This window comes from Parasteatoda tepidariorum, chromosome 1, assembly GCF_982258835.1.
Source record: "Parasteatoda tepidariorum strain Cologne lab strain chromosome 1, Ptep-v5.0, whole genome shotgun sequence".
NCBI classification, from domain to species: domain Eukaryota; kingdom Metazoa; phylum Arthropoda; class Arachnida; order Araneae; family Theridiidae; genus Parasteatoda; species Parasteatoda tepidariorum.
In genome coordinates this window covers 27,208,805-27,234,344 of record NC_141755.1, presented here as the reverse complement: position 1 = coordinate 27,234,344, position 25,540 = coordinate 27,208,805, and the positions used below count along the sequence as shown (strand labels likewise).

The window sequence follows — 25,540 nt, the reverse complement described above, 5'->3', positions numbered from 1 at the left end:
TAATATTTAAAATTCCGAAAATCAGCCAAACGAAAAAAAAAAAAAAATCATATATCGGTGGTCGAAACGAAACACTTAGACTCCTTTCCACTCTATAGCGGAAGTCGCGGGAATCCGACTATCGTTCCGGCGGCTTGGGTTTCTCTAATTGGACTCCCTAAAAATTTTAGTTTTTGGAACATGGTCGAAAATTTTAAAAATTGGGAGAAAAAAGCGGATTTCCGCTTTTTCGTGGAAGTCTTTCATCCCTTGGAGACGTGAACGGCAAAATGATCTCCAATGACTCGCGGCAATGCGGATTAATATTTGAAACTGAATTCAGGTTTGCCAAATTTTGGACGTTTTGTCTCAGAATGGCGCAGCTTTGGCAGAAACTGAGCTGAATGTCGCAAAATGGCGCTGTTATGCCGTTTTGTCTCAGTTTGTCGCAAATGGCGCAGGCGTAGCATCCCTGCAATTATGAATGATAAAGCTACTTTAAATAAATAAACAATTATGTTATTTGTTAAAGTTGGCATTTAAATTTTATATCATAAAAATTAATTTGTTTTAAAAGATGAGAAGAGGTTTGTTTGTTTGATATGCTTGTTTTTTCTAAGATAATTTTTTTTTTCGAATTTAATTTTCAACTTTAAAAGTAAATCATTGATAGCCTCATCTTTAGTGCATTCTGACTGCAACATGAGGTTGTATCGCCAAAAAGAGCTCCCTAAATAAGAGCCTCATACAACTATTTTTAATTTTGATATTTTTTCATTATTTGACCTTTTCCACATTTGGTGCATACGTTTGCCCGGTAGCTGGGAGAGGTTTTAATGGTCTCTCCTAAAGGTTTTCTTCAAAACAAAGTCTATGAAAAAAATTCTGTGCCTCCCAAAGGTGGTTGTATATAGAGGTGGTCTTTCCTAGAAGTTTCACTGTATTAGTGAATTAATGTTAGTGAAAAATGTGATTTTTACACTCTGATGCTCTAGACCAGGGATGGGGAACCAATGGCACGTGTGTCATTTATGGCACGCCACATTATATTTTGGGCACGCTACCGATCACGAAGTTCACTGTGAAGCAATTTACCAATTAAATTAAAATTCACAAAAACAAACATAAAAAATAAACGATTATTAACAAAAAAATTACAATTAATGTCAAAAACAATTAATTACCATAAAAAACAAGCTAACAATAAATGACTAGCAAAAAAAATTAACAGACCGGCTTAAAATAACATCTTACAACCTAATATAAGATATTTGTCATCTAAACTGCAACAACAGAAGTCACATTGATGTTACTTTAAGTTGAATTATGTGTATAACTGAGACATTGCGAAATGTATTCTTTTTCATAGTAAATAAAGAGTTTTGAGTTGATAGTATTTAGTGTTATTATTTTCCCAATAATCACGAAGTCAAAATTATTTGACGGCACGTCTATGACCAAATTGAACAATTTTTTTAGAAAAAATGGCACGTTGGTGCATAAAGGTTCGCCACCCCTGCTCTAGACTTATTACTGTCTTAACGGTAAGGTTAAATAACTATTTTCTAAAATATTTTTTTACTAATTTTAATAATTATTTTATGCAGATATTTATCTTAAGCACCTTGAAGCAATAGAGTTAATAAATACGTAATGTAGTGTATTTTTTTTAAGATGAAACTTGGGTGCATTGCAGGGAAAACAGGAGATTAGAGGAAGGGACATCACATATTTCACCACCAATAGGTCAAGCAAAAAAACTGCTTGCTGACAAAAATATTTTCATATTTAGGATAGAACATATTAATTTTCAGCAATAAAAAAAATGCTTTTTTTGGGTCAGAAATTCAAAAAAAAAAAAAAAAAAATCAAACTGAGAAGGTGTTAAGATAAATAAGGATATGATTTCTAGGTATGGTAAAACTACTAGGCGCTACACAATTTTCCAGTGCTTAAGAAATTACTATAGTTTTAAAAGGTAAATAATAAATTGGTAGTTTGTTTTCCGTTGTTCAGAATGTACTGTTAGATGTAAATTTGTGGCATCTCATTTGTTTATCGATACAATATAGCTGTTTTACTATATTTAAACAAAATTTACTTGTATATTCAGAGGCATTTTTTACACTATTTTTCCTTTTTTTACAGTTCGCTATTACATAGGACCCTTTGCCACACCTGAGTATCTGCATATCACTGCAGGTTTGCCAAAGACAAGATCTGGTAAAATAATGCGCCGTGTTTTACGAAAAATTGCAGCGAATGAGAGAGATTTAGGTGATCTCACTTCACTTGCAGATGAATCTTTGATTGAAAAATTATTTCAAAGTCGTCCAATGGTTAATTAGATTGTGGATGAGAATTAGCGCCATACTTTAAATAGTTTCAGATGAAATTTAATTGGCATTGGATTAAAAAAATCATGGTCTAAACTAAATTATTAAAAAATCATAATTTTTATATGATAAATGCATCTTTTTTTTGTTGTTGAAAAACTTCAACTATACTTATGAGAGATACTAAATTTTGTTGTGATTTTCATATGATAGTTTATAATGAAATACTTAAGTAAATTTATTATAATCTATGTTATAAGAAAAAGACAAATTGCATCATACTATCAGATAATATCCAAAAGGGGTGAGATTTAAAAAATTTTCTTAACAACTTTGGTTTAACTGTAAGCAATATTTAATGTAAAAAAAAGTTTAAAATATTTATATGATAAAAAAAGAAACTTAAAATTTCTTAGCTTTATCTATTTTTTTGTGTTTTTATAATGGAATTATATTTCTATTAATTTAAACAGGTTAAAATGCAATATAATTAATAATCATTTTTTAAAAAGAAATTTTAAGGTTTTTCGTAACTAAATTTTGTCCAACAGATACTTTATTTTGGATTATGGTGGTCAGAGAGTTAAAAGTGCTTATCAATGTTCAGCTTTTAGATGCAAGTTAAAAAAAAGAGCTGTTGATCAATAAAGAGCTGCTTTCAAACGCTGCAGATTTCATGAACTATACAGAGCTTTTTTGCAGTTGGGTTAACTAATGCAAAATAACTGGAAGTATTTAGTTAAAATTTCGCTCTTTAAGAGCAGCTTCCTATATTTATTTTGCACTCTATTACATTGTTACTAGCTATAATATATACACATTGTTTCTAAGGAAACTGATGATTGTATTGATGTTATTTACAGCTGTTGGGACATTTTTATTTGTCATATTTTGCTAAATAAATTTTGAAATGTGATTGGATAAATTCATTATTTCTTAATTCTTTATAATAATATAATTATACATATACTTTAAATAAATCTGTTTAAACAACGATTTTTATTGTGTACTTTTGCACTTTCAATTCCAAATATGTTAGTGATTTTTATATTAAAGAGCAATTGCTATGTTCTATAAAACTATGAAGAAATTAAGTTGCAATACTCCAACACTACAAGTGAGAAACAATAAACATGTAAAAAATCTAACTACAAAAATGTCTACTGAATGCAAGTTTATATACATGAAAAGTAGAGCGTTCCTGCAACAACCAGTTGTTGGCAAACAGGGTCAGGGAGGTTACAGTTTCTTGATTTAAAGATCAACTATTTGATGGAGGTAGTATGATCAGCATTGCATACTGGCAATTTTATTTTCCCAGATAAGCTAGTACAAGTAAAATTCTCATCTATAATCAGTTCAACAAAGCTAATAGTGAATTTTTAATAATGATCACAATTCCCTATAGATAGATCAATAATGATTTAAATTAATTCTAGTAGTAATAGCATTTTTTATGATTAAACAGTAGTATTTTTTTTCTTTTTTTCTGTAGGTAAATTATGTGATTCTTAGTTTCAATAAACAAATTTTCTTGCAACCTTCAGAAAATTGAAAACTTTAAGAATAATATTACAATTTTGATGTTTATAAAAATATTTCTAATGCTTTTTCAATATTGGTCAATAAAATACAAAACATTTACTATTTTTTATACACATATATAAATAACATAATTAATTTTCGATCGATAATTGGGGAAATTAAGAATTATTGCTTCACAGTACTTGCATGAATGATAAAATAATAAATATATTATTAATTAAATGTTAAAGACAATGGTGGGAATAATAGTAGTTTGTTTTGCTGATTTATATTTTATAAAACCAAATCCTCAAGATAGAAAAAAAAAATGATTAAAAAAAAAGAATATTCATGAAATGTAGGTTTTTAATTATTTTAACCCAAATTAATGTGTAAAATTATTCAACCATGTTAGCAAAAATATATTCTGTTTTTTTTTACCCAAGTTGTGAAATGAAAATCTTTAAGAAACATAATATTTAAAGTATGGCGCTATATCTTAGTTCTAAACAAAATTTATAGGTACACTTCTTTGTCTTTGTTGTTAGAACTTAAGAGAATTGTTACAAAGAATGTTTAGTCTCTCAGTCAGAAAATTCTTGATATAGTTGAGACTCATTAAGTTAATTGGCGGTAACTTTGTAAAAAATATTTATTTTATTGGCAGTTTTGATAATTTGGGTAATTATAATATGAGATTAGTTGTTTGTGGGCCACAGAATTTTACTATCCTTATTTTTTTCAACATAAAACATATATTTATAGTTTTATTATTATATTTTATCAGTAATAATGTTCTTTTCAGATTTGTTTATTATTTCATATAAAAAATATTTTAAATTAATTAATAAATAAAGGAAATAGCTAAAACAAACCCTGTTAAGTAATCATTAGAATTTTGACAAAATAAATGCAGTTACATACACGATCATAAGTTACAAATCAAAATTTCATGACAAATAAGATGGCAAAAATTATTTTTCTAATTTGAGCCGTTTACACTGAAAAACTTTTTGTTGAGACATCAAACTTATGGTATAGATTGTGTAAACAAGGTATTAAATTTGAAGTTATATTTTTAGTATTATTTTCAAGATTTATATATATATATAAGACAGTGAAACTGGTGTAATTTAATCCCATGAGATGAAACTATGTGATGCTCTATTAAATTCAACATAAATCTGAAAGTAATTTTTCGTTTGCCTATTCAATGCTTGATTTTAAGAGTTCAACTTTGAATCATGATCAAATACAAGAAACACTTCCGTTACAGACATTTTTTTAGTTTCTTTAAAGCATTTGAAATACTAAGGAAAACTCTTATTATATGTAATACATATTTTCATGCAGCATATCAACGTGAAAATAATTTAAAATTTTGTAATTCACTTAATTTAAAGCACTTCCTCTTAAAATAAATTTCCAAAAGATTTTTTTTAGTTCTAATCTAATCTTTTTTTTAGTTCTAACTAAAAATCTTTAACTTTTTAAGGTGCTTACTGATTTTTTTAAGTAATTATAGTATAAAATTAATTTGATTTAATGCGTCATTTGTTGTAACCTAGTTGACATTTCGCCCAAAATATTAAACTAATATTTTTATATCTGAAATGCAGGTCTCAAATTCATTGTAATTAGTCAAGGAAATTGAAACTAAGTTAATGGGAAATAACAATTATAACAAATAAAACAATAACATAACAATTGCATCTCTACTCAAACTTTTAATTCCATGGATTTTGAGCAATGGATATTTTTTAACTGTTTATAGCTAACTTTTAATGTCTAAATTGATTGAAGGTTTTAATTTTTAGAGGTTAAGTGATCCATGTCCTGCGTCCTTCACTAATATGTCTTATTTAATGAATGTTGGATTAATACAAACGAAGAAGAATACATATTTTAATAAAGAAAGATGATAAAAGCTTTTAATAATAAAGAATAGTAAATGTTATATTAAAATTTTATATAAATTTGAATTAAATTTACAGCAAAGAACAAATATAATATAACAGACACTCTCTTATTCAAAAATTTAATTCCTTCATTTTGAGTAATAAATATTTTCTTAAGTGTTAAAAGTAAATTTTAACAATTGAAATATTTTTATTGATCACAGCATGCATTAGTATCTAAATTGTTAAGTTATATTTTGTTTATCTTAAGATATCATGTTATGAATGTTTGGTAGTACATCTTATTTAATCACTTTTAGATCATTAAAAAAAAAAGAATTCCTATTTAAATGAGTGGAAAATGGCAAAAACAACTATTTTCTTTAGAAAAAAATAAGACATATTATTTGTAAATGTTAAATAATTATTTATATAAATGTAGCACTGTTGCAATATTATTCAATTTATTATTATTATTTACATAATTTAAAACGCATTTAAACAGGAAGAACTTCTATATTTTTGGTAACTTTTTTTCAAGTTTAAAGGAAGTGAATGTAAAAATTGTCCTTAGAAGTATCATTATTGTGAATCAGATTTGTGGCTAAAATTTATAATAACTTGGAAAAGCGCTTTAGATGTATAGAAATGTGCACATATTTAAGTATTTAGATGTTAACAAATGACTTTAAAAAAATGTATGGTTCGTCAAATTAAATAGTACTATTTGTTAAAAAAATATAATCATAATAAATTATGATGAAAACATATCAAAATAGATATTAGATGATGCACATATTTAAATATGCAATCAATTAGAATGTGATGATAAATTTATAAATTGTTTGTTGATGAATTCAACAAAATAGTATTTTTGTTGAAGAAATGGAAAAGTAGTCATGAAATGATGATGAAAAACATATCCAAATATATACACATCTATAATTATTGTGATTTTTGAACATGAATTTACTGATTAGTTACTATTTGTCTGTGATTTATTAGATTAATTGTATTTCTATAAACGTTAAGTAGCCATAGGTGTATAGCGAAACTCATATCAGAATATGCAGTGACTTTGACGAAGGTGATATTGATTATATATTGCTATGTGATTTGTTGTGCTATATTCTCAAAATTTCAAGTAACTATACATCTGTGGTGAAACACATATCATATTATTTGTTATTATTTATGTATAACATCTATTGATGTAAGTTGTGTTATTAAAGGATGAAATACTGTATTCACTGTATTAAGCTTTTGTTATTTATCACCAGACAAATTCATTTCAATCAAACAAGTGAACATGCTTTAAAATTTACCCAAATGCTAAAAAAAGGATTTTAGAATTGGGAGCACTAGCAGTGGTTTCTAATAATTTTAACTCCACAAACCCTTCCACCAATAGAAAAGATTGAACTGTGTTAGTTCAGGTTTGAATGATGTGATTGGAGATCACATCAAAGTGTCAGTAAACTCTACATTCATATTTTCGGTAAGATGTATGTAACAAAAAAATTTAAAAAGCTACGCAAATTACAAATTGTTGTAAAAATAAAAATTAATCTGAAAATACACCGATTTCAAAATCAAATGCTTATTTTGTAACAGTTTTAACAATGATGTATACAAGACATATAAATATATTTGATGGCTTACAACTTATTGTATAACAATATTTAGTAAGCTCTACTACTCTCATAAGTATCACAGTGTCCACAACTGTTATGCTGGCAAATATATATATGTATATATATATCCCAAATTTTAAAAATGATGTAAAAAATGGTATTCTTATTGTCAATAAAAATATGCATAAAGCTTCATATCAAACTTAAAAAATATATCTATTAAGTAATAAACAAAACAAATTTGTTTAAATTTAAAAATTAAATAAATATTTGAAAAATATGTGAAATTAAGAAAAATATTCTAAATAAGCTGTTGGCACTTAATGTTCATGCTCTCTCTAAAACACTAAAATCATATTTTAAAAAACCAAATGTTATACCATAAACGCTACAGCATAAAAACAAACATTTTGATACATATTTCAATTTGTTTTAAAATGATTTTTTGCACTATTAAAAATCAAGGATTTTATGGTAAAATAATAATTTTTTTTTTTAAGTCACCTATTCAAATTGTTCAGCTAATAGTGTTTTTAGAGATAGGGTAATAGGATGATTTTGATGCTTTAAGGAATGGAAATCCCAGAAACTTAAAAAGTACCAATCTGGAAATAATACTAAAAAACAGTTTAATGTAAAAATGTCAACCGTGGACAAAAAATATACCTTACCCCAAGACTTCTAATTTGAATATTTGTTTTTATATAATGTCCCTAAAATAAAATTAGCTATAAACACACATAAACAGAAATAAAAAAAATAGTAAATGAAATACAGCTTTTAAATTTTTTATAACACAAGTTTTATTTTCTAACGCATATAAAATTAAACAATAAATAATGTAGAAAATCAACGTATATAAAAAAATCTGTCAGAGGTATAAAAAAAAAATCATAATACATTTTATAGCTACATAAATAAAATATGAAATTCTCGAAAAGTAAAACAGTCGATTGGGTATAAAACTTTATAATAATCATAATACTCGTTTAAAACTATAACATACAGATGCAAGCTAGCTGAAATCAAATTGCATTTTTTGATCTTTCAACTGCCTGGAATGTTCCAACTCTAATTCCTTTAAATTGCTTTCAAGCATTTTGAGTTCATCATACTTATGATCCACTCTCGCTTGTTCAATATACTTCTTAATAATGTTTATCTGCTGCACCATAGGGTCCATATCTTCTTTCACCTGATCTGTACTGACACACCAACCGCTATCGGGGGAGACTGGCTCCATCACTGGTGGTCTAGGAGATTTGACCGGAGATGGGCTCTTGCTTCCTTCTTTTTTACTCTGCAACATTTCGGCTTCTTTTTCCTGTTGTATTCTGCGGTGTACTTGAGCTAAGCGCTCCCTCTGGTAACGGGCAAACTCTTCTGGGGTTGGTGGGGAGGGTAAGCCTAAGATAACGTTTCTCAGGAACTGAGATGCAGCTAATCTTATGCCATTTTGAAGCTGAAGCTCTTGAGCATTTGCTTCTTCATCTGGAGATTCGAGTTTGGCTATTCTTTTACTAGAGATGAGTTATGACAATTTTAGAGATAAAAGTTTTAATATGAAGAATAAAAGAATTTTTTAAAATTATAAGAGTTTGTTTTAAATACCTTTATATTTCACTTCAACAAATTTAGTTTGTAATACTGTTCCACCAACTATTTAATATATTTAATATTAAGGTTGTTTTCCAATGCAAAATACTTTATTTATTTATTATTATTTTTTTTAAAAAGCAATGAAAATCAAGTATTCCCAATATTCAAGAAAGGTATTAAATTAATGGTCATGTAATAATAAATAAAAAAAGATGCTGTCCCTAAATATTTTTATTTTTTTAAGAAAAAAAGAAATATATTCAATTTTTAATTAAAAGAGAATTAAAGGATGTAGACATAAGTGGTTTTGACACCAATCAGTGATGAGATTGGCCAAAAGGCAAAAAAAGCTGAATTTCCAAGCGACATACATGATTTTTTAAATCATTTGGAAAAGGAAATAAACTTTTACAATTGGAATCATTATATTCATATTATAATCTAATGCAGCTAAAGCCCTGTGAAACATATCAATAATTGTAAAGTAGAAACATTTAGTAACTCCTCCACACACACAGAAATTGCTATTTTTGTGTGTTAAAGTAGTTTAAATTTTCTGTTTATCTTTGAAAATCAGAAATAATAATAATTATTTCAACGGCTGAATTTTCAGAGAAAGTGGAATAAGTTTTTTTAAAAAAAGTGAAACCTTTAGAGAAAAATCAGAGTTTTCGATTAAAAAAAAGTTCGAGAAACAAACTGAAGTTCGAGAGACAAAAGCGAAAATCTGCTAAGAAGAGGAAAAATCACATCCCTGACCAATGATTCCAAACAACAGGAAAAGAAGCATTTGTTTTAAAAAGATTTTTTTTCATTAGAAAGTTCATACATTTTTACGAAAAAACTTTAAGCATACCATTGTTAAACTCATAATCTAAAAATAATTATGAATGGGAAGGTATAAAAATTTCAAAACTACCTGTGAGTATCAATTCTTTCTGCCAATTTTGAGATCTTTAGTTTAAGCTCTTGAGCACTTTCTATTTGGAAGTCTGTTTCACCAGAGCTGCAAAATAGTTTAATGTCCATGTATTGAAAAAAATCAATTTTTAAAAATTAAAAAAAAATCTTAAAATAGATAATTGCAAAATATAAAAAATATTAATCATACCCAAAAATACTAAGAATGCCTAAAAATATGAAGAATACCTAAAAATGATATATTCGCCACATTTGTAGTCACTTGATCTCAGTGACTACACATTTAAAGTTAAACTGGAATAAAAAAAATAGCCATATTTAAATTTTTTTAGTATTCTAGTTCTTCTTAGATTTCAATATCTTGGAGAGTATTTGGTGAGAATTATAAAAGCTATTTCTCCAAATTATTACGAATTTCTTCCATTTAGTTAAAAGGTTCATAACTTACTTTAAAGATTCAACCATGTCCATGTAAGTAGGTACAAGCTTTTCAACTTCCTCCATACACTCTTTCAACCTCTAAAAGAAAGACAAACTATTTAAAAAGAATTTCAAATAAACATCATCATTATCATTGCCACAACAGCCCCTGGAAGGCCTTGACCTTCGCTAGAACACTTTTGCATATCGTTCTCTTTGTGGCCGGGTCTCGCCAATTCAATACCTTGATGTTTTTAAAATCAGCATCAAAATCCATTGAAGAAGTATTGGATGTTCCCTAGCTCTACTACCAATTGATTTATGTTTGAAATATATTGGGCTAGTAGTATCTAAACAATAAATGTGGCCATTAGAAATAAGAGAAGATATTTTGTTGCCATCTATGAATATATATTTTAACATAATAGTTCATAGTTCACATAATAATAGTTAACTCTCCTAACTTATAAAGTTCACCTGTATAATCGAAAAAGAAATTACAACCAGCTTATGAGAACAACCAAACTTCTGAGGTGCAAGTGTTTGACTTAACAGGTTTCATTAAACCACACACATGCATAAAAAAAGCTGATTTAAAAAGTAACAACGTACATATAATACAATGCAAATTATATTAAAATCTAAATGATACTTGGCACAATATAGTTAAAAGCAAATAACGCAAAAAAATTATAATAAAAATACCATTTTCTAAATATTCCAATTCAATTATTTTAACAAAGCAAACAGTTGTTTAAATAAGTAAATGAAAGTAGTGTCGTAGTAGCTACATGTCGAGTTTTGCGTAACATCTCTTATTCCTAAAAAAAAAACATTTCTTGAATAGATATAAATTTTTCCAATTTTTTTATACTCAAAGAAAAACTGCAGACTAATACTGCAACTCCATGGTACAATCCAGGATGATATATGAAATGAGAAAGAAAAAAATGAACTGAACATCATGCATAAGCTGACCAGTGTCCTTAAGAAACTAAAAACTGGTAGTAAAATTTTTATGTGAAAATATAAACACTAACTGCTTTATCTTTTCAAATAATTTTTTTTTTAGAATGCAAGAATTCTCTAACAAAAACAGTATTTTTAAAAAGGCAAAAAGGTGAGTTTTTAAATGTGTATTTAGAAATTGCATTTAGCAACCAGTGGTCACTTGAACTATGCACTACTATTATAAAAGTACAAGAAATATAAAGAAAAATAGAACCATTTTACGATGGTATAGCAGATGAGGAGGATAAAAAAAAATTAATAAAAAATTCAAACATTCTGTACTATTGCAAAGGGAGAAAAAGTATAAAAAAAGATAATTTTTCTATGTAATAGTAGAGAAAAATTTGTATAACTATTCTCTTACTTATTAAAAGACTATGTTATGACAGTAAAAACAGGAAGATAACTTAAGTTTCCCTTTTAAAAATGTAGGCCTTTCAACTGCTGAGAGGTAAAATTTTTGCATAATAAAAGTTTTAAGAGTTTCCTTTTTTATCAAAATACTCGACTAATAGTAAATAGTCGATTTGAAGTTCAGGAGATAAGAATTTATTTGGATTATCAATGAAAATTGACTTATCAAGCTTCGAGTAACAGAGAAAATATACAATATTGTAGTTGAAATTAATTTGAGGAAGGGAAGTTCAATTTAACATTTATTACTCACGTAACAAGAACTAGTAAAAGTAACGGTAAGAGCAAACAAGTGAATTTCACAGTTACAACTAAACTAAAACTGCAAACAAGATACTTGCTAAATCAAAAGTTCCAAATCCATGACTTTCACAACCCATTTTAAATGATTTACATGGGCAACTATTTTCTGTGACAGTTTGCTTACTTTTGCTGACAAGGGATGTTAGAGGCTTAAAATGAGTTAAAATATGCTTGCGTATTATTGGAACAGTTTAGTAATTAGTGAGAAACAAAATTAGTGATGAGTTAGATTGAAAAACAAACATAAAAGTATTATAATGGGGAGAGTGGGAGAGAATAGTCCATTTCGTACCAAAACAATAGAGAAAAAATAAGTTTCAGAAGAACAGGGTGCGTAGCCAAATCTTTGAACAAAAAATAAGCACCTTTTAAGTACTTTTTAAGCACTCAAAAAATATTTTTAAGCACTATATACAAAATGCAAAATAATTTTCAAAGACTTTAGATGATCACGGTAAAATAACTAGTTTCTGACAAAGAACTCTTTTCTTGATTATATGAGCCGTTATAAAATGATCAAGAGATTTTTTGGTTCGATATCAGAGGGGGGGGGGGGAAATGAAGTCTGAAATTGAGAATATCTTGCAAATGCAGAGTTGCACATGAGAAGGCAATAATCTTACCGAACCCAGCTCAGTAGACACACATACGGACTCGCAAGTATTTAATCAAACATGTAAAATGATTGGTGCTTTCATACGCTATGGACCGATGGTACTCCGAAATGAATCGTGAAAAAGTTGAATAGAACAATGTGAAAAGCACGCTTTTGCATAATATGTGGCAAAAGTAGCAATGGTATCGAAAAAAATCTCCTTTTTAAAAAAGGGAAAATTTAGCACTTTTTAAAAACACACAGTGAAAAAAAGCACCTTTAAGGGCTTTTAAATAATGAAAATCGAAAATAAGCACCTTTAAGCACTTTTTAAAAACGCTACGCACCATGGAAGAATTATGGGTTTTAACACGTAAAGTACATGACAAACTGGCAGTTATCATGCTTTTCAAACTTTTTTTTCTCTCATTAATAACCATTATTTTCCATGACAAATTTTGATCACGGCCATATTCTATGCCTTTTCAGTGCATGGACACTTTGTGTGATTATACTACTCAGATTACAAAAAAAAAAATTTTTTTTAAAATGATGCAATACATCTAAATTGTAAAAATAAAAATAACAAATTTTAAAATGTATAGATTTTTACCTCATATATTTGGACAATGATAGGTCTGTGATTCTTCTGCTCTATCAACTTTTCATGTCTTACTAATAAAACTTGACAGTCTTTGCATATTCGAATTTGCTGCTCCCCACCAATATTAACTGCAGACATTAAACTTATGGTGCTGTTTCGCCGTGAAGAAGTTTGTTTCTCCAATAGTTTCTGGTCATCAGATATGGCAGGTAAAATAAGTTTTCCTAAAAATAAAATAAATCACAAGAATAATATAGTAAAACATTGCAAGAGTAATATAGGATAAACAAAAATAAAAAAAGATATGACTATAGTATAGTTAATTATTACAAAAATAAACACTTATTCTAGTTTACTAAATTTCATACATAAATAAATTTAACAAAACAATATGTATTTAAAAGTGATTTTTTTAAAATTTGTTTTCAACTTATATAAAAACACAGCGCAGGGAAGAAAAGACAAGAAGCAAATCGAAAACAATGACACTGCAAAAATGACTATTGTAACATTAAAGTTTGCTGTGTAAGTTGAGCATGAGCGGTAAATTGTTTTAGTTGTTAACTTATCAAGTAAATAATTGTGCTTTTATATCATGTTTTTACATATATTTGTATAATGTATATAATATACATTATTATAGTTTGTCCACAAGTATAACTCACAAAAGAGTTTGGGCTAGCTTTCAATACTATGTTTCCAATTTAGTTAAATTATAATACTCAATAAAATAACATAGGAGATTCACATAAAGTTTTTTTTCTTCTTGGTCAAGTTAGGAGGGGTTCATAATAGCAAGCATTCAATGCACTTTTATGCAAATTTGACTTAATTTAGTAGTCAACATACAAGATAGATAAGCAGACATACTATAAAGGTTTTGCACTCTTTTAGTATAAAAAATAAACTTGTTTCTTTGCAAAAAAATAAAAAAAGTCAACAGAATTCACTGTCACTGAATGGAATGAATCTCTTTGATGCAATAATGCCATGTGGTGCAGGTTATCAGTTAATTGAACAAAAAAAAGGTCTGTTTTGAAAGACCAGTCTTATTTATTATTTAATCATGATTTTTTTTCCATCAAAAATATAAGACATTCTACAAGAATAACAATCAGAAATAATAAAAACACATGGTAAGGACATAAACATAATCTTCTAAGCAAAATACTAACTAGCAAAATCATAGGTCATGAAAAAAGAGCAAGATTGGCACATAACTCCACCACAAAGTCTGCAATGGTGCCTTCTTCTAGAGAGACCAAATGATTTAGCACATCCAGGACAAAGTGGTACATCACTATCTGCAACCCATGGCACTATACTTTTCTCAAATTCTGAAATTAGAAAGAAAAATATGTGTTTATTCTAACAGACTAAATGTTTTCTGCGATAAATGCTAAAAATCTAACAAACCTTTTCGCTTTTCTGGATCACTAGAAATATCACAGATAAGTTTGTCTAATCGTATTAGAAGGGTGTTGGTCTCAATTACGTATCTATCAATCTTTTTGTCTCTCAATTTCTTGAAATAGTGAGTATGACTTGTTACAAGACCTGGGAAAGGAAACACTCAAATGTAATTTTTATTATTTCTAAAATCATGAGAGGTGGACACGAATTATAAATATTATGCAATGAAAAATAAATTTCTTTCCCTTTTTTATTATTTTAATAAAAAATGGATCAAATCAATTTTGATAAAAAATTGATTTGAAATTACATGTAAATAGATTTACTACATCATTTATAATGTACCATTGTTGTGTGTCAATCTTTCCTCATTTCTGGCAAAAATTAAATGCAGAAGGAGTGGATAACCAGGCATATAAGTCTTAAATAGAAAAAAGAACCATAATTCCATTATTTCATCATTTACCTTTAAAATATTGTTCCGTAGAATGAATATGAATCAGTCCAGAAAGTTGAAAAGATATATTGAGAACCTTCAAAAGTACAGGGAACAAAGTAACTGGTGTTTCAGCTTGAAACACTTGGTCTTTCATAGAAATAAATAACGGAACAGGAAATGACAAATTAGAACATTCTAGAAACTTCTAGAACATACAGAAATAATAAATAAAAGCTTATGTTACATTTATAGGGTTTTTCATTTTCTTCGAGTTCTGAGGATCGAAATCGGTACCTTTGTCTCTCCAGGACGACGACTCTAACCTCTCGGCTGGCACCCGTCAATATAACGAAGGGTATTTTATATATTTATATCAATATATATTTATACTATAACTAACTTAGTTGAAAGAGCATTATCAAAAATTTTGTTTCTTTTCTTTATGCAACGCATATAATGACTCTTCGCTATAGGTATTGGTTCATTTTTATTGCAATTAACTTTGTCAAGAAAAGATCAATCATAAATATTATCAGAGATAGGCTTATTTAAATTGGATTGTCTTAACATTTCTCCTTCATCTTTGAGATTATTTTAATTTTCTGAAAACACTTTAATTTACCACTAGTTCCCATCAAATTTCTGTAACACAGAGATTCAGGTTTTTTACACGATACAGAAATAATTTTAAAGCTAAAAGGTTTTGATTTTTATTTCGACTTGATGCAAATGTAGAATTATACTTAAAATTAATGAATAAAAGAGGAAAAAATTATTATCAGTCTTATTTAAAATATTAATTATAAAATGAATAATGCATAATTAGAGTACTTCATTAAAAAAAATACAAGCAAATAAATGCTTTTTTTTTAAGTTGCAGCAAAAAAAAAAAAAAATTATATATATATATATATATATATATATATATATATATATATATATATATATATATATATATATATATATATATTATAATAGCTTGCATACACCAACCTTGCATACACTTTCAAGATTTTATACTTTTATATTAATTTCTAACAAATCTTATGCTTAGTTGAAAGTTTCTATTTTGTTGTCCACTTTTTAACAGGATGTGATTAAGTTGGAATCATACTTAACTGCTGATGGAAAAGGTAAGGATTCATTCTTGCAATTGCTTTCGTGAGTGATGAAAAGGCAACTGATATGAATTAATTTGATAGAGGGCAGATTGTAAAGGCCTGAAGACTCAGAATGAGTATCTCTGAAACTGCACGAATGGTAAGTAGTTCAAGATTTGTCACAAGCATTTATGCAAAGTGAATAAATGACAGTGAAACCAGAAGTAGATGCCAAGGTGTTGGACACAGGAGATTGTCTAGCTTAGTATAATAAAATTGAACGCTAGACAATGGCTCAGCTAATGCCCCAACACAATGCAGATCTAAATGGAAGTAATTGGAACAAAAAGGTGCAGAGGACACTGTTGGATATAGAATTGCACAGAACGTGCACCACAGCTGTGCCTCTGTAGACCGAGCATCATTGTCAACTATGCCTTGAGTGAACCCTGGGGACATTGATACCAGAGCATGGCTAAGTGAACCATGGATAGTTGTCTATTCAGAAGAATCAAAGTTTCTCATTCATCACATTGACACTCGTGTTAGGGTACACCGTCTTCCAGATGAACAGTTGTTGCAAACATGTACTACAAATCATACACAGCCTGTTGGTGGCGGTATTATGATTGGGGGTTGTTCTCATTGGCGACTCTAAACAGATTATGAAACCTGCAGAATTTCTGAACATAATCGCGAACACCTATACAGAGTAACAGTTTTCCCAACTAGAAATGGAATCTTTCAGCAGGACAACATCTCAAAGCACTAACTTCATATTGCGTTGGAGTGGTTCGAAGATCATAATGAAAAATTCTTAATCCAGCAAGAATGAGATCTTAATCCAGCAGAACACATTTAGGATGTCATAGAAAGATAGCTCAGAGATAAAACATCATCACGTTGGAATATCTCGACTTTGCGTGACCACTGCTATAACATTTGGCACAGCCTGTCTCCAGTTACCAACCAAGAACTTGCAGCATTCATGGCAGGGGAAGTTGCAACTGTTTTGAAGGCCAAAGGAGGTGCAATGCATTAGCAAGTAGCGGGTCATAAGGTTTTGGCTCTTCAGTGTATAAGTTAGTAAGAATAGTAGTTAATAAAAAATAGCATTATTCGTAAGTAATGGGTATCATATTTTACTATTCTTTATAAATATAATATTTCATACAATTTTATGTAGTTCTTTTTTAGATTAAATCAATAAAATAATTCAGTGTTATATGATATTTAAAACATTAAATGATAATAACATAATAAAGTCATAATATAATGTAATTAAATATTCTTCTAAAATAAGTTCAAACATTTATGTTACCTAATTAAATCATATTGAATAACATGCAGTAGTAAGAAGGTATGTAAATAAAGAATTTTCCGTTCAATTTGGACAGTGACATTACATTTAATAGTTAATATTGTTATAAAACTCACCGATTTCTTGTGAAGCCCATGAAGTTTCTGCCACCACAGGTTGAACATACTTGGTATCTAATTCAAAAGGAGATTTACTTAATTCTTCGGTCCAAGAGTCCTGCTTTAAGATTTTTTTCTTAGCTTTTCCTTAAAAATAAAAATTATATTTTGAGAATTTTGATATTAGTGTTATGCTACAAAAAAATAAAATAATATTAGGTTGCAATGAAAGTTTCTTGCTAATGATAATATTATCTGAGCAAACAGTTTGGGTTGGCAGGTTCTTTCATATTTCGTCAGACAATTTTTGGCTCTTGAAAGAAAGAGACTTGCTATGTTGTGAAATCTGTAAAAAAATATCATTATTATTCAGAGCAAGGTGTGGAGCTATCATACAACCAGGTTAGAACTGTTGTTTACTTCCCATTCTGTTGCAAAAAGTCAGCTACAGGATGTCACCAAATAAACACAAGGACAACATTCAAGATTGAAAATTCATCTAACACATTATCTACATAATAAAGCTAATAATAATTAAATGAAGAAAAAAAATTGTAGCAGTTCAATAAAAATTGCACAATAATATTTATTTGTTTTATTTTTGATTATGTAGTTTATAATGTTCATTTAGAAAAATTCAAATTTTTGGATTTTCTCAAAATTTTTCTTTTGTTTCTTATAATTCAAATTTGATTATAATGGTTTAATAGTACAATATTATTTATACAGTTTATTATTAATGATTATTTTCAATATAATTTGCAATTGTTAACTATCATATAGTTTGTAATTTAAAATATCACTACTTTATGCAGTTTAATTGATTTTTGTAGTAATAAGACAAAGTTAAAATGAAAATAATACTGGTAAAAAATTATATTTTTTTATAGTAGTTTTAAATGTCTAAAGCAGTAGTTCATTTTTATTGCGTTTTGAAGACCGTGAAACATGCAGTTAAAAGAAAAATACAGTCTAACCTCAAAATCACAAACATTGTTAGTAAATATATTTAGTTTGAAAGGGGTTTTCCATTATCAAACTAGCAGATGTCAGATTTTTTGTCTTACTGAACCATTTTTCTTTGTTATTTTGAAGAGTTGCTTAATGAGACTGTATGGAAGAACAGAGAATTCTTAATTAATCAAAAGTCATTTAATGCTTAAAGTGAAAAATACAAATAAAAGAAGAAAAAATGAGACCAAAAATTAGTAATAATTACTTTTAAAGTATCATTTTCGGATTCTGTTAACTCATACAATTAAAAAAACTATCTCTAAATAAATAAACTTTATCTACAAATTTAATATTTCAATCTTACACACTTGTAAACATGATGAAATAGGCTAAACTGGCAAAGTCTAAACCAGAGCTGGATTAAGCAATATTTGCAAGCAGGGCCCTAGGCTATTTAAAATTTTGGAGCCCTTAGATAAAAAAAATTTTCTCACATATTTTTTACTTATTCAAATATAAAAGTAATTATATATCTCTTCGTTTAAGAAAGCATATTTAAAATTAAAATTAAATTTTAATGAGTAATAAATAAATATTATTAACATTACATAAAAAAATTATCATATTTCATTAATACAGTCGAACCCCGCTATAGTGAACCTGGGATATAATGAACACTCGGATGTAGTGAACTTTTTTAGCGGTCCCGTCCGTATTCCTATTTAAATAATGTTATTTTTAACGCTTATAGTGAACAGCTTAGAACTTGGAAATTCGGTTATAGTGGACTCAAATTTCATTTCTTTAAATATCTTTTTCAGTCCTCCATCTTTAAACTTGTAGGTGTTGGGACTGAAAATGAATGTATTCCTATAAAATGTGTCATATTACTCTCCTTTATGCTTATCACTTTTAACTATACTGTAATAAACGTCAAACAGATCATTTATCTTATACTCCCCCCTCCCTGACAAGCCTCGCTTTATCTCTTTTCCCCAAGCTTGCTATACAACTAGTTAACTTGGCCACCTGCTGAATTTTTGGAATTTTCTTATCTGTTCAAACCATATTCTTTACAAATCACCCCTTGACAATCAAGAAGGGGAACAATTTAACTCATTCTACAGCTGCTCTCTTCATATTCTTACATTATCTATTTGAGACAAGATTTTTATTTCAAAAGCAGTGAAAATGGCAAATTCTCTAAAGAGAAAAACGTTTTCGATAGAGGACAAAGTTAAAATTGTAAAGCATATTGATGATGGATCCAATCAATCGACACTGTGTAAGGAATTTTCCTTGTCAAAATCTACAGTTTCAAACATTTGGAAAAATCGAAGTGCAATTCTTGCGGCATACGACAAAAACATGGTTTCATCGAAAAAACTGCGTGGAGCTGAAAGAGAAAACGTAGAAGATGCTTTGTTAAGATGGTTCGAAATCTTGTTCAAAATGTAAAAATCTTGCATTCTTTGCACATTGTAGATAAGAAAATTGATGAACTCAATTTAAAATCAAATTGTGTTCAATTAAAAATCACAAATTTTTTTCATAAAAAGTGAAAATAAAACTAATATTTAGCGACGTAATTACTTTTTCCATCAATTTTTGCTTTATTATCTGTTAATTAGTTAATAATTTTTTAAATAACTTATGCAAAATTGCAAAGCCAATTTTCAATCATTCAACTGTCTTATGCAAAAAATATTCTTCAAAAAATTTGGATATAGTGAACCATCGGTTATAGTGGACGCATTACTGAGTTCGCAGACGGTTCACTATAGCGGGGTTCGACTGTATATATTTGAAATTTATTTTCAAAAAATCGATCTTGAGGGGGCCCCAGGCCATGGCTTAGTCTGGCCTAATGGGTAATTCGGCACTGGTCTAAACCAAAAACATGAAATGCAACGGCAAATGTTATAATTATATTTAGACTTCCTCTTCCTATAATTTGTTATCTCTAAGAAAAGTTTACAGAAAAAAAATTTACTCCCACTGATATTCAATTTATAATGCCAACTACTCTTATGCTGTTCATAAAACCCTCCTTACCTAAGAAACCTTTTAATGTTTGAAACACATCATGATCGTCAGAGGAATGGTTAACTTCAAAGTGCTCTTGCAATTGATGCACTGTTTTCAGATCACATAGACATATAGGACACAAAAGACCTTCGCGGATTTCTTCATTGGTCCCAGAAGAGTTTGCCATCTAGCAATAACTAAAGAATATAGAAATTGTTTTAAAATTCAATTTTATATCATAGATACAACACAAACTTTGCTTTGTATATAAATCAAAAGACACAATTTTAACTAAAGAATAGTACAAGTATTTTTAAATTTTTTTTTTGGGCCAATTCAAACATTTATAAATTTCAACTTTAGCAAACTTTAAAAGCATAGAACTCGATTAAAAAAAATTTGATTAGTTTTAATAATTTTTGTGAAAATAAGTCTTGGTGTCATTTACACTTACCTTAATTTTTAAAAACTTTAAAAAAAAAATTATTAGAACTGCTCGAATTGTTTTTAACCGAGTTACATACTTTTAAAGTCTGCAGAAAACGTATTTCGTAAATTGTGGAATTGCCCTCTTATAATTTTCTTGAGTACCTACAATAAATGTACATCACTATTTAAATAATAATTGATTTAGGAGAGAAAAAAATACAACAATCAATTCTAGTGAATTTTGAATTCTAAAATAAGGAGATATTACAAATGAAATTTATTAAAGTATATTTAAAGCCCATTTGGGTTTAACCTGGCACCATTGCAATAAAGAATTCCCGGCCTCTGGTCTTAAGGTATTTTTAATGTGAACAAACATTAAAAAAAAAAAAATTTCTGAATAAAAGAGAAAATATTTTGTCAATAACCTAGAATGAAAGACATTAAGTGTTTAAGAGCCAGCTTTTTTAAAAACTGGGCAAATCAGGCAAGGTTAGATACTTGAAATTTTTGATTTACTCAAAATTTTTAGGTATTTTTTTTTCACTTTTATTCACAAAATAAAAAAAGTGTTTAGGGTTTTGGGAGGTTAAAACTGGATACTCTGAAATTTTGAGAAAACTCATATATTTACATGTAGTAATACTTTTCTGTGAAATGAATAAAACACTGCACCGACCATTACTTTATGTTCTACTACTTCAACACTAACTATTAAGAAGTAAATACGTTCAGTCAGCCTATGCATGGAAGGTCAACTGTCATTCAAAAATTATCCAAATAAGGCCATTTTCTTAAACTTTGAACATAAAAATCAATTTGTTCTAACAGTGAATCACACAGATGAGTTTTTCTGTGAATGTACATTAAATAGTACGTAGTATACCCCCCCCCCAAAAAAAAAATATCAATGCCTGTCTGGTGTACATTTGGTGTGACCTTAAAAGGTAGCAAGAAACTGACAACATTAAAGGTCATTAACTTCCTCCTTCAAAATTAGACATTATGAAATTTACTGAAAAGTAGTCTTAAGAATAGAAGAATCAAAATCAATCCACAGATCTATAATTAAACTTTTATATGGTTAGGGGTCTGTTCAGGCATTTTGTGAAAGGTCCATTTTTGTAAAATTGTGAAAATATTACTCGTAATTTGTGAATGTAAAATAAACGTCAAGTCAAATTCTTTCAACCAGGGTGCTGCTTTTGTGAAAATAGGGTCCTGTTATTGCAAAAAACTTTTTCAAGGAGTTTTTAAATTGTTAAGAGGTACAAGATTATGTTCAACAATGTAAAACTATAGTTAAAAAAAATTTTATTTCAAAAAATAAACAGCAATTGCTGCTACCAAATTAGAGATGCAACATACAAATATTTGATATTCAGCCTGTAGCGCTGAATGCAGAATATTCATTTCGGACAAATAAAGGAAGAAGCGTCTGCTGAAGACAAAATTTAGTTTGTTTACATCTGCCTTTCTTTCCCCCCACTCCCCTAGGAAGGGTTTATTCAATTAACAAACAATAATGAAGATAAACAAATTTGTGAAGGGTCCGATTAAAAGATAAATTATTTTGGGAAGGGTTTGTTTTTATGAAAAGATATTTTATGAAGGGTTCGTCAACGGACCTAAATTTCTTCTAAACAGACCCCTGCTTGTTTTGCCCTAAACTTTGAGTTCTGTACCTGAGTAATCAAATATAGAAATAGTGATGGAAAAGCTGTTAATCGTTTTAAAAAATGTGATTTACGCCTAATATGAATATCTGAAGTTAACAACCTCGCAAGAGGTGAGGATCAGTCTCTATCTACACTGATTATCATAATTAAGGAAAAATTACAAAATAGTTATAATTCTCCCAAAAATATGCCAATCCCATTAAAATTTGAATATGTTGTCGAATATGAGTAGCTAAATATAACTGCTATATGTAAATTAGTGGTGCTGCAATAGAATGACGAGTCCTTTAAAATGAGCATAAAATATGTTTGATTGCAAGCCTGCAAATTTGCTGTTACTGAAAATTAGGAATTTGAGATAGCTAATTTGTAACAGTGTCCACCAGGCATCATTTCTCTGAAGAACTGTAAAGGAGACCTATTGGAAGACTAGAGGCAGGACAAAGTTAGATAGAAGTGGTCAGAAAGCTAAATGTGAGTCCTTTTGCAGTTCATAGACTTCGGCAACAATTTCTAAGAAGTTCGGCATTCAGAAGGTTTAACCTTTCTGAATCCTCTTTTTTTTAATGAGAGGTCACGCGCGTGAAATTAGAGTCTACAGTATTCTCTGGATGCACCCTGACGGGGGCGGGACGAGGTTAAGCTTTGATTCAGAAGGTATAGCCAAAGATAGCCAAATGCTACAACGAGAGCTGATGACCGATATTAATCGTTATGGGCATGATGGAATAGAACCGCAACTCTCAGTCAGCTCAGATCCTCTCGCAGTGCAACCACCATAAGATTTTATTTTATTTTAAAACCGTTGTTGAACAGCCAATCCAATTTTTTGGGGCCCCCTATTATATGAACTAATTTTCAACTCCATAGTCTTGTAATTTTGAACCCAATCCAGAAGACATCAGAATTCTCGGATCAAGTATCGGGAGAAATTTGCCTTCGTTTTTAACGTATTAACCAGCATTTGCGTTACATGGAGAGAAAAACCTTCCACGGCTAATCTGATGGCAAGGGGGGTCTAATCCACGATCCGTCTACCATTGAGGATATTTCACATCAGCTTTGCCGTTCGGTATGAGCAGGGTGCGAATTCGTATCGACCAGCCATCGCTGGGATTCGAACCAGGTTCACCTCATTGGAAGGCGAACGCTCTATCCCCTGACCTACCATGGCTCCCAACAGAAGATTGGGGTCAACGCCTATTGCACGTAAAAGAGTTCCCAAATGTGGTTTATTGCTGGGTGACCAGCCATTTGCAAGCCACTCTCACCATTAGAGGTGGGCACAGCAACATGTCCACTGGAAGAATTTTTTTTTTTTTTGCAGATGAGTTTAGGTTTAGCTTCCAAAACGATAGTTGATGTTGTTTGATTTGGAGAAAACATGGAACCTGATATCATCCATTATATATTTGTGAAATAGATGCATACCAAAGGCAGTGCTTGTATGTTAGGTGGTATCACGTTTGAGTGGAAGCATAGACCCACATTTCGTTTTACGTGGAACCGTGAATGCTCACTTGTATAGAGATGACATTCTTGATATTTTTGTGCGCCCTTATGCTGGTACAATGGGTGATGATTTTGTGCGACAGGACAACAACGCAACGCTGCACGGGACTCGTATCATGGATAATTATCTTCAACAGCAAACAATTCAACACATGGAGTGGTCAGGTCAATCACCAGACTTGAAACCTATCCAGCACACTTGGGATGCTTTAGGAAAACGTACAGCTGCTCTCTATTCTCCTCCTCAAACCCTTGTCACGCTTGCAACTGCTTTGCAAGAACAATGGCTTGCAGTTCCAATGAAACAGATAGACCGCATAATTGAAAGCATCACAGATTGCTGTATTATTAATCCTAATGATTCGAGAGAATAAATATGAATTGAATATAGTTAGGAAAGAAGAAAAATTATTTTTAAGTCAGTTGGAAAATTTCAAATGTAATTTTTTAATTAATGTAATTAACATTTTAAAAATTCGAAAAGTCATTTTTAAAAAAAGTTCAACATATAATCATGTTAAATTACAGTAATTTTTCTTATATTCATACATAATTTCATTACATAGATATATTTATATAATATACAAAATTTCTCAAAAGTAGAGCTTTTAGAACTTATATAGTAGGAGGCCTACGGGAATTATGATATTTAAAAAGTGGTTCAGTTAAATTTTCGCACGAAAAAAAGCAATGTTCTCTACAAAATATTTATCCAAAGCAGTTTCCCTACAAATTTTAAAAAGTTTAACAGAAAAAAGAGATTAGAGATTAAAGAGAGATAGATTCATAGAACACAGAATAGTTAATGATGTAACAGAGCAAACCTTTTTAAAAAATAATTTCAACGTAGAAAAAAGAAAAGAAAAGTCATAAGAATAGATAAGTAAAGATGTTCCACTTTCGCTCAAGAATAGATTATAAATGAGATTATTACGTAGTCAAGCTCTTATTTAGGTTAACAAAGATATTATTTAAAATTTAATTGAAGATGTTTTAGTTTAATAAAATACGACTGATCATTATAATTAGAAGATCAGATGAACAGCTTTAAGAGAATGACCGAATGTGATTCATGCATGAACGAAATATTCGAAAAGAATCTTTCAAATAATAACTAGATAATATTTTAAAAATAAAAACAAACAGTCATACTTAATTTTTATTTCACACATAGATGATTAATACAATTTGTCCAGCTGATTTGCTATTTTGACAGTGTGAAAAAATTTTGACATCGAAACTGTACCACCTAATTTTCTTAATATTTACAAATATTTCAACTAGTGATGCCAAAATAATATTTATATAAGCAATTTTAAATATTTATTA

The 25,540-nt window shown here is 29.0% G+C and overlaps 2 protein-coding genes across 3 annotated transcripts in view; one reads left to right on the top strand and one right to left on the bottom strand.

The window, feature by feature from the left end:
* The window catches only part of LOC107442272 (acetyl-coenzyme A synthetase, cytoplasmic), a 47,993-nt gene extending 44,753 nt beyond the window's left edge, over positions 1–3,240 (top strand). For both annotated transcript variants that reach the window (XM_087160632.1, XM_087160623.1), the window contains one exon: positions 2,128–3,240. In XM_087160632.1, coding sequence (XP_087016758.1) covers positions 2,128–2,327 — 200 coding nt within the window. In that variant the 3' untranslated portion in view covers positions 2,328–3,240. The remainder of the gene's footprint in view (positions 1–2,127) is intronic.
* Positions 3,241–8,324: 5,084 nt separating this feature from the next.
* On the bottom strand, positions 8,325–25,495 carry Rbsn-5 (Rabenosyn-5). Its single transcript, XM_016055796.5, has 9 exons — positions 25,364–25,495; positions 20,619–20,788; positions 17,628–17,756; positions 14,655–14,795; positions 14,414–14,575; positions 13,248–13,462; positions 10,340–10,410; positions 9,890–9,976; positions 8,325–8,891 (listed from the first exon to the last, which is right to left on the bottom strand). The coding sequence occupies exons 2-9, from the start codon at positions 20,776–20,778 to the stop codon at positions 8,387–8,389; spliced, it is 1,470 nt and encodes a 489-aa protein (XP_015911282.2). The 5' UTR covers positions 20,779–20,788; positions 25,364–25,495; the 3' UTR covers positions 8,325–8,386.
* Between the last annotated feature and the right edge of the window lie 45 nt (positions 25,496–25,540).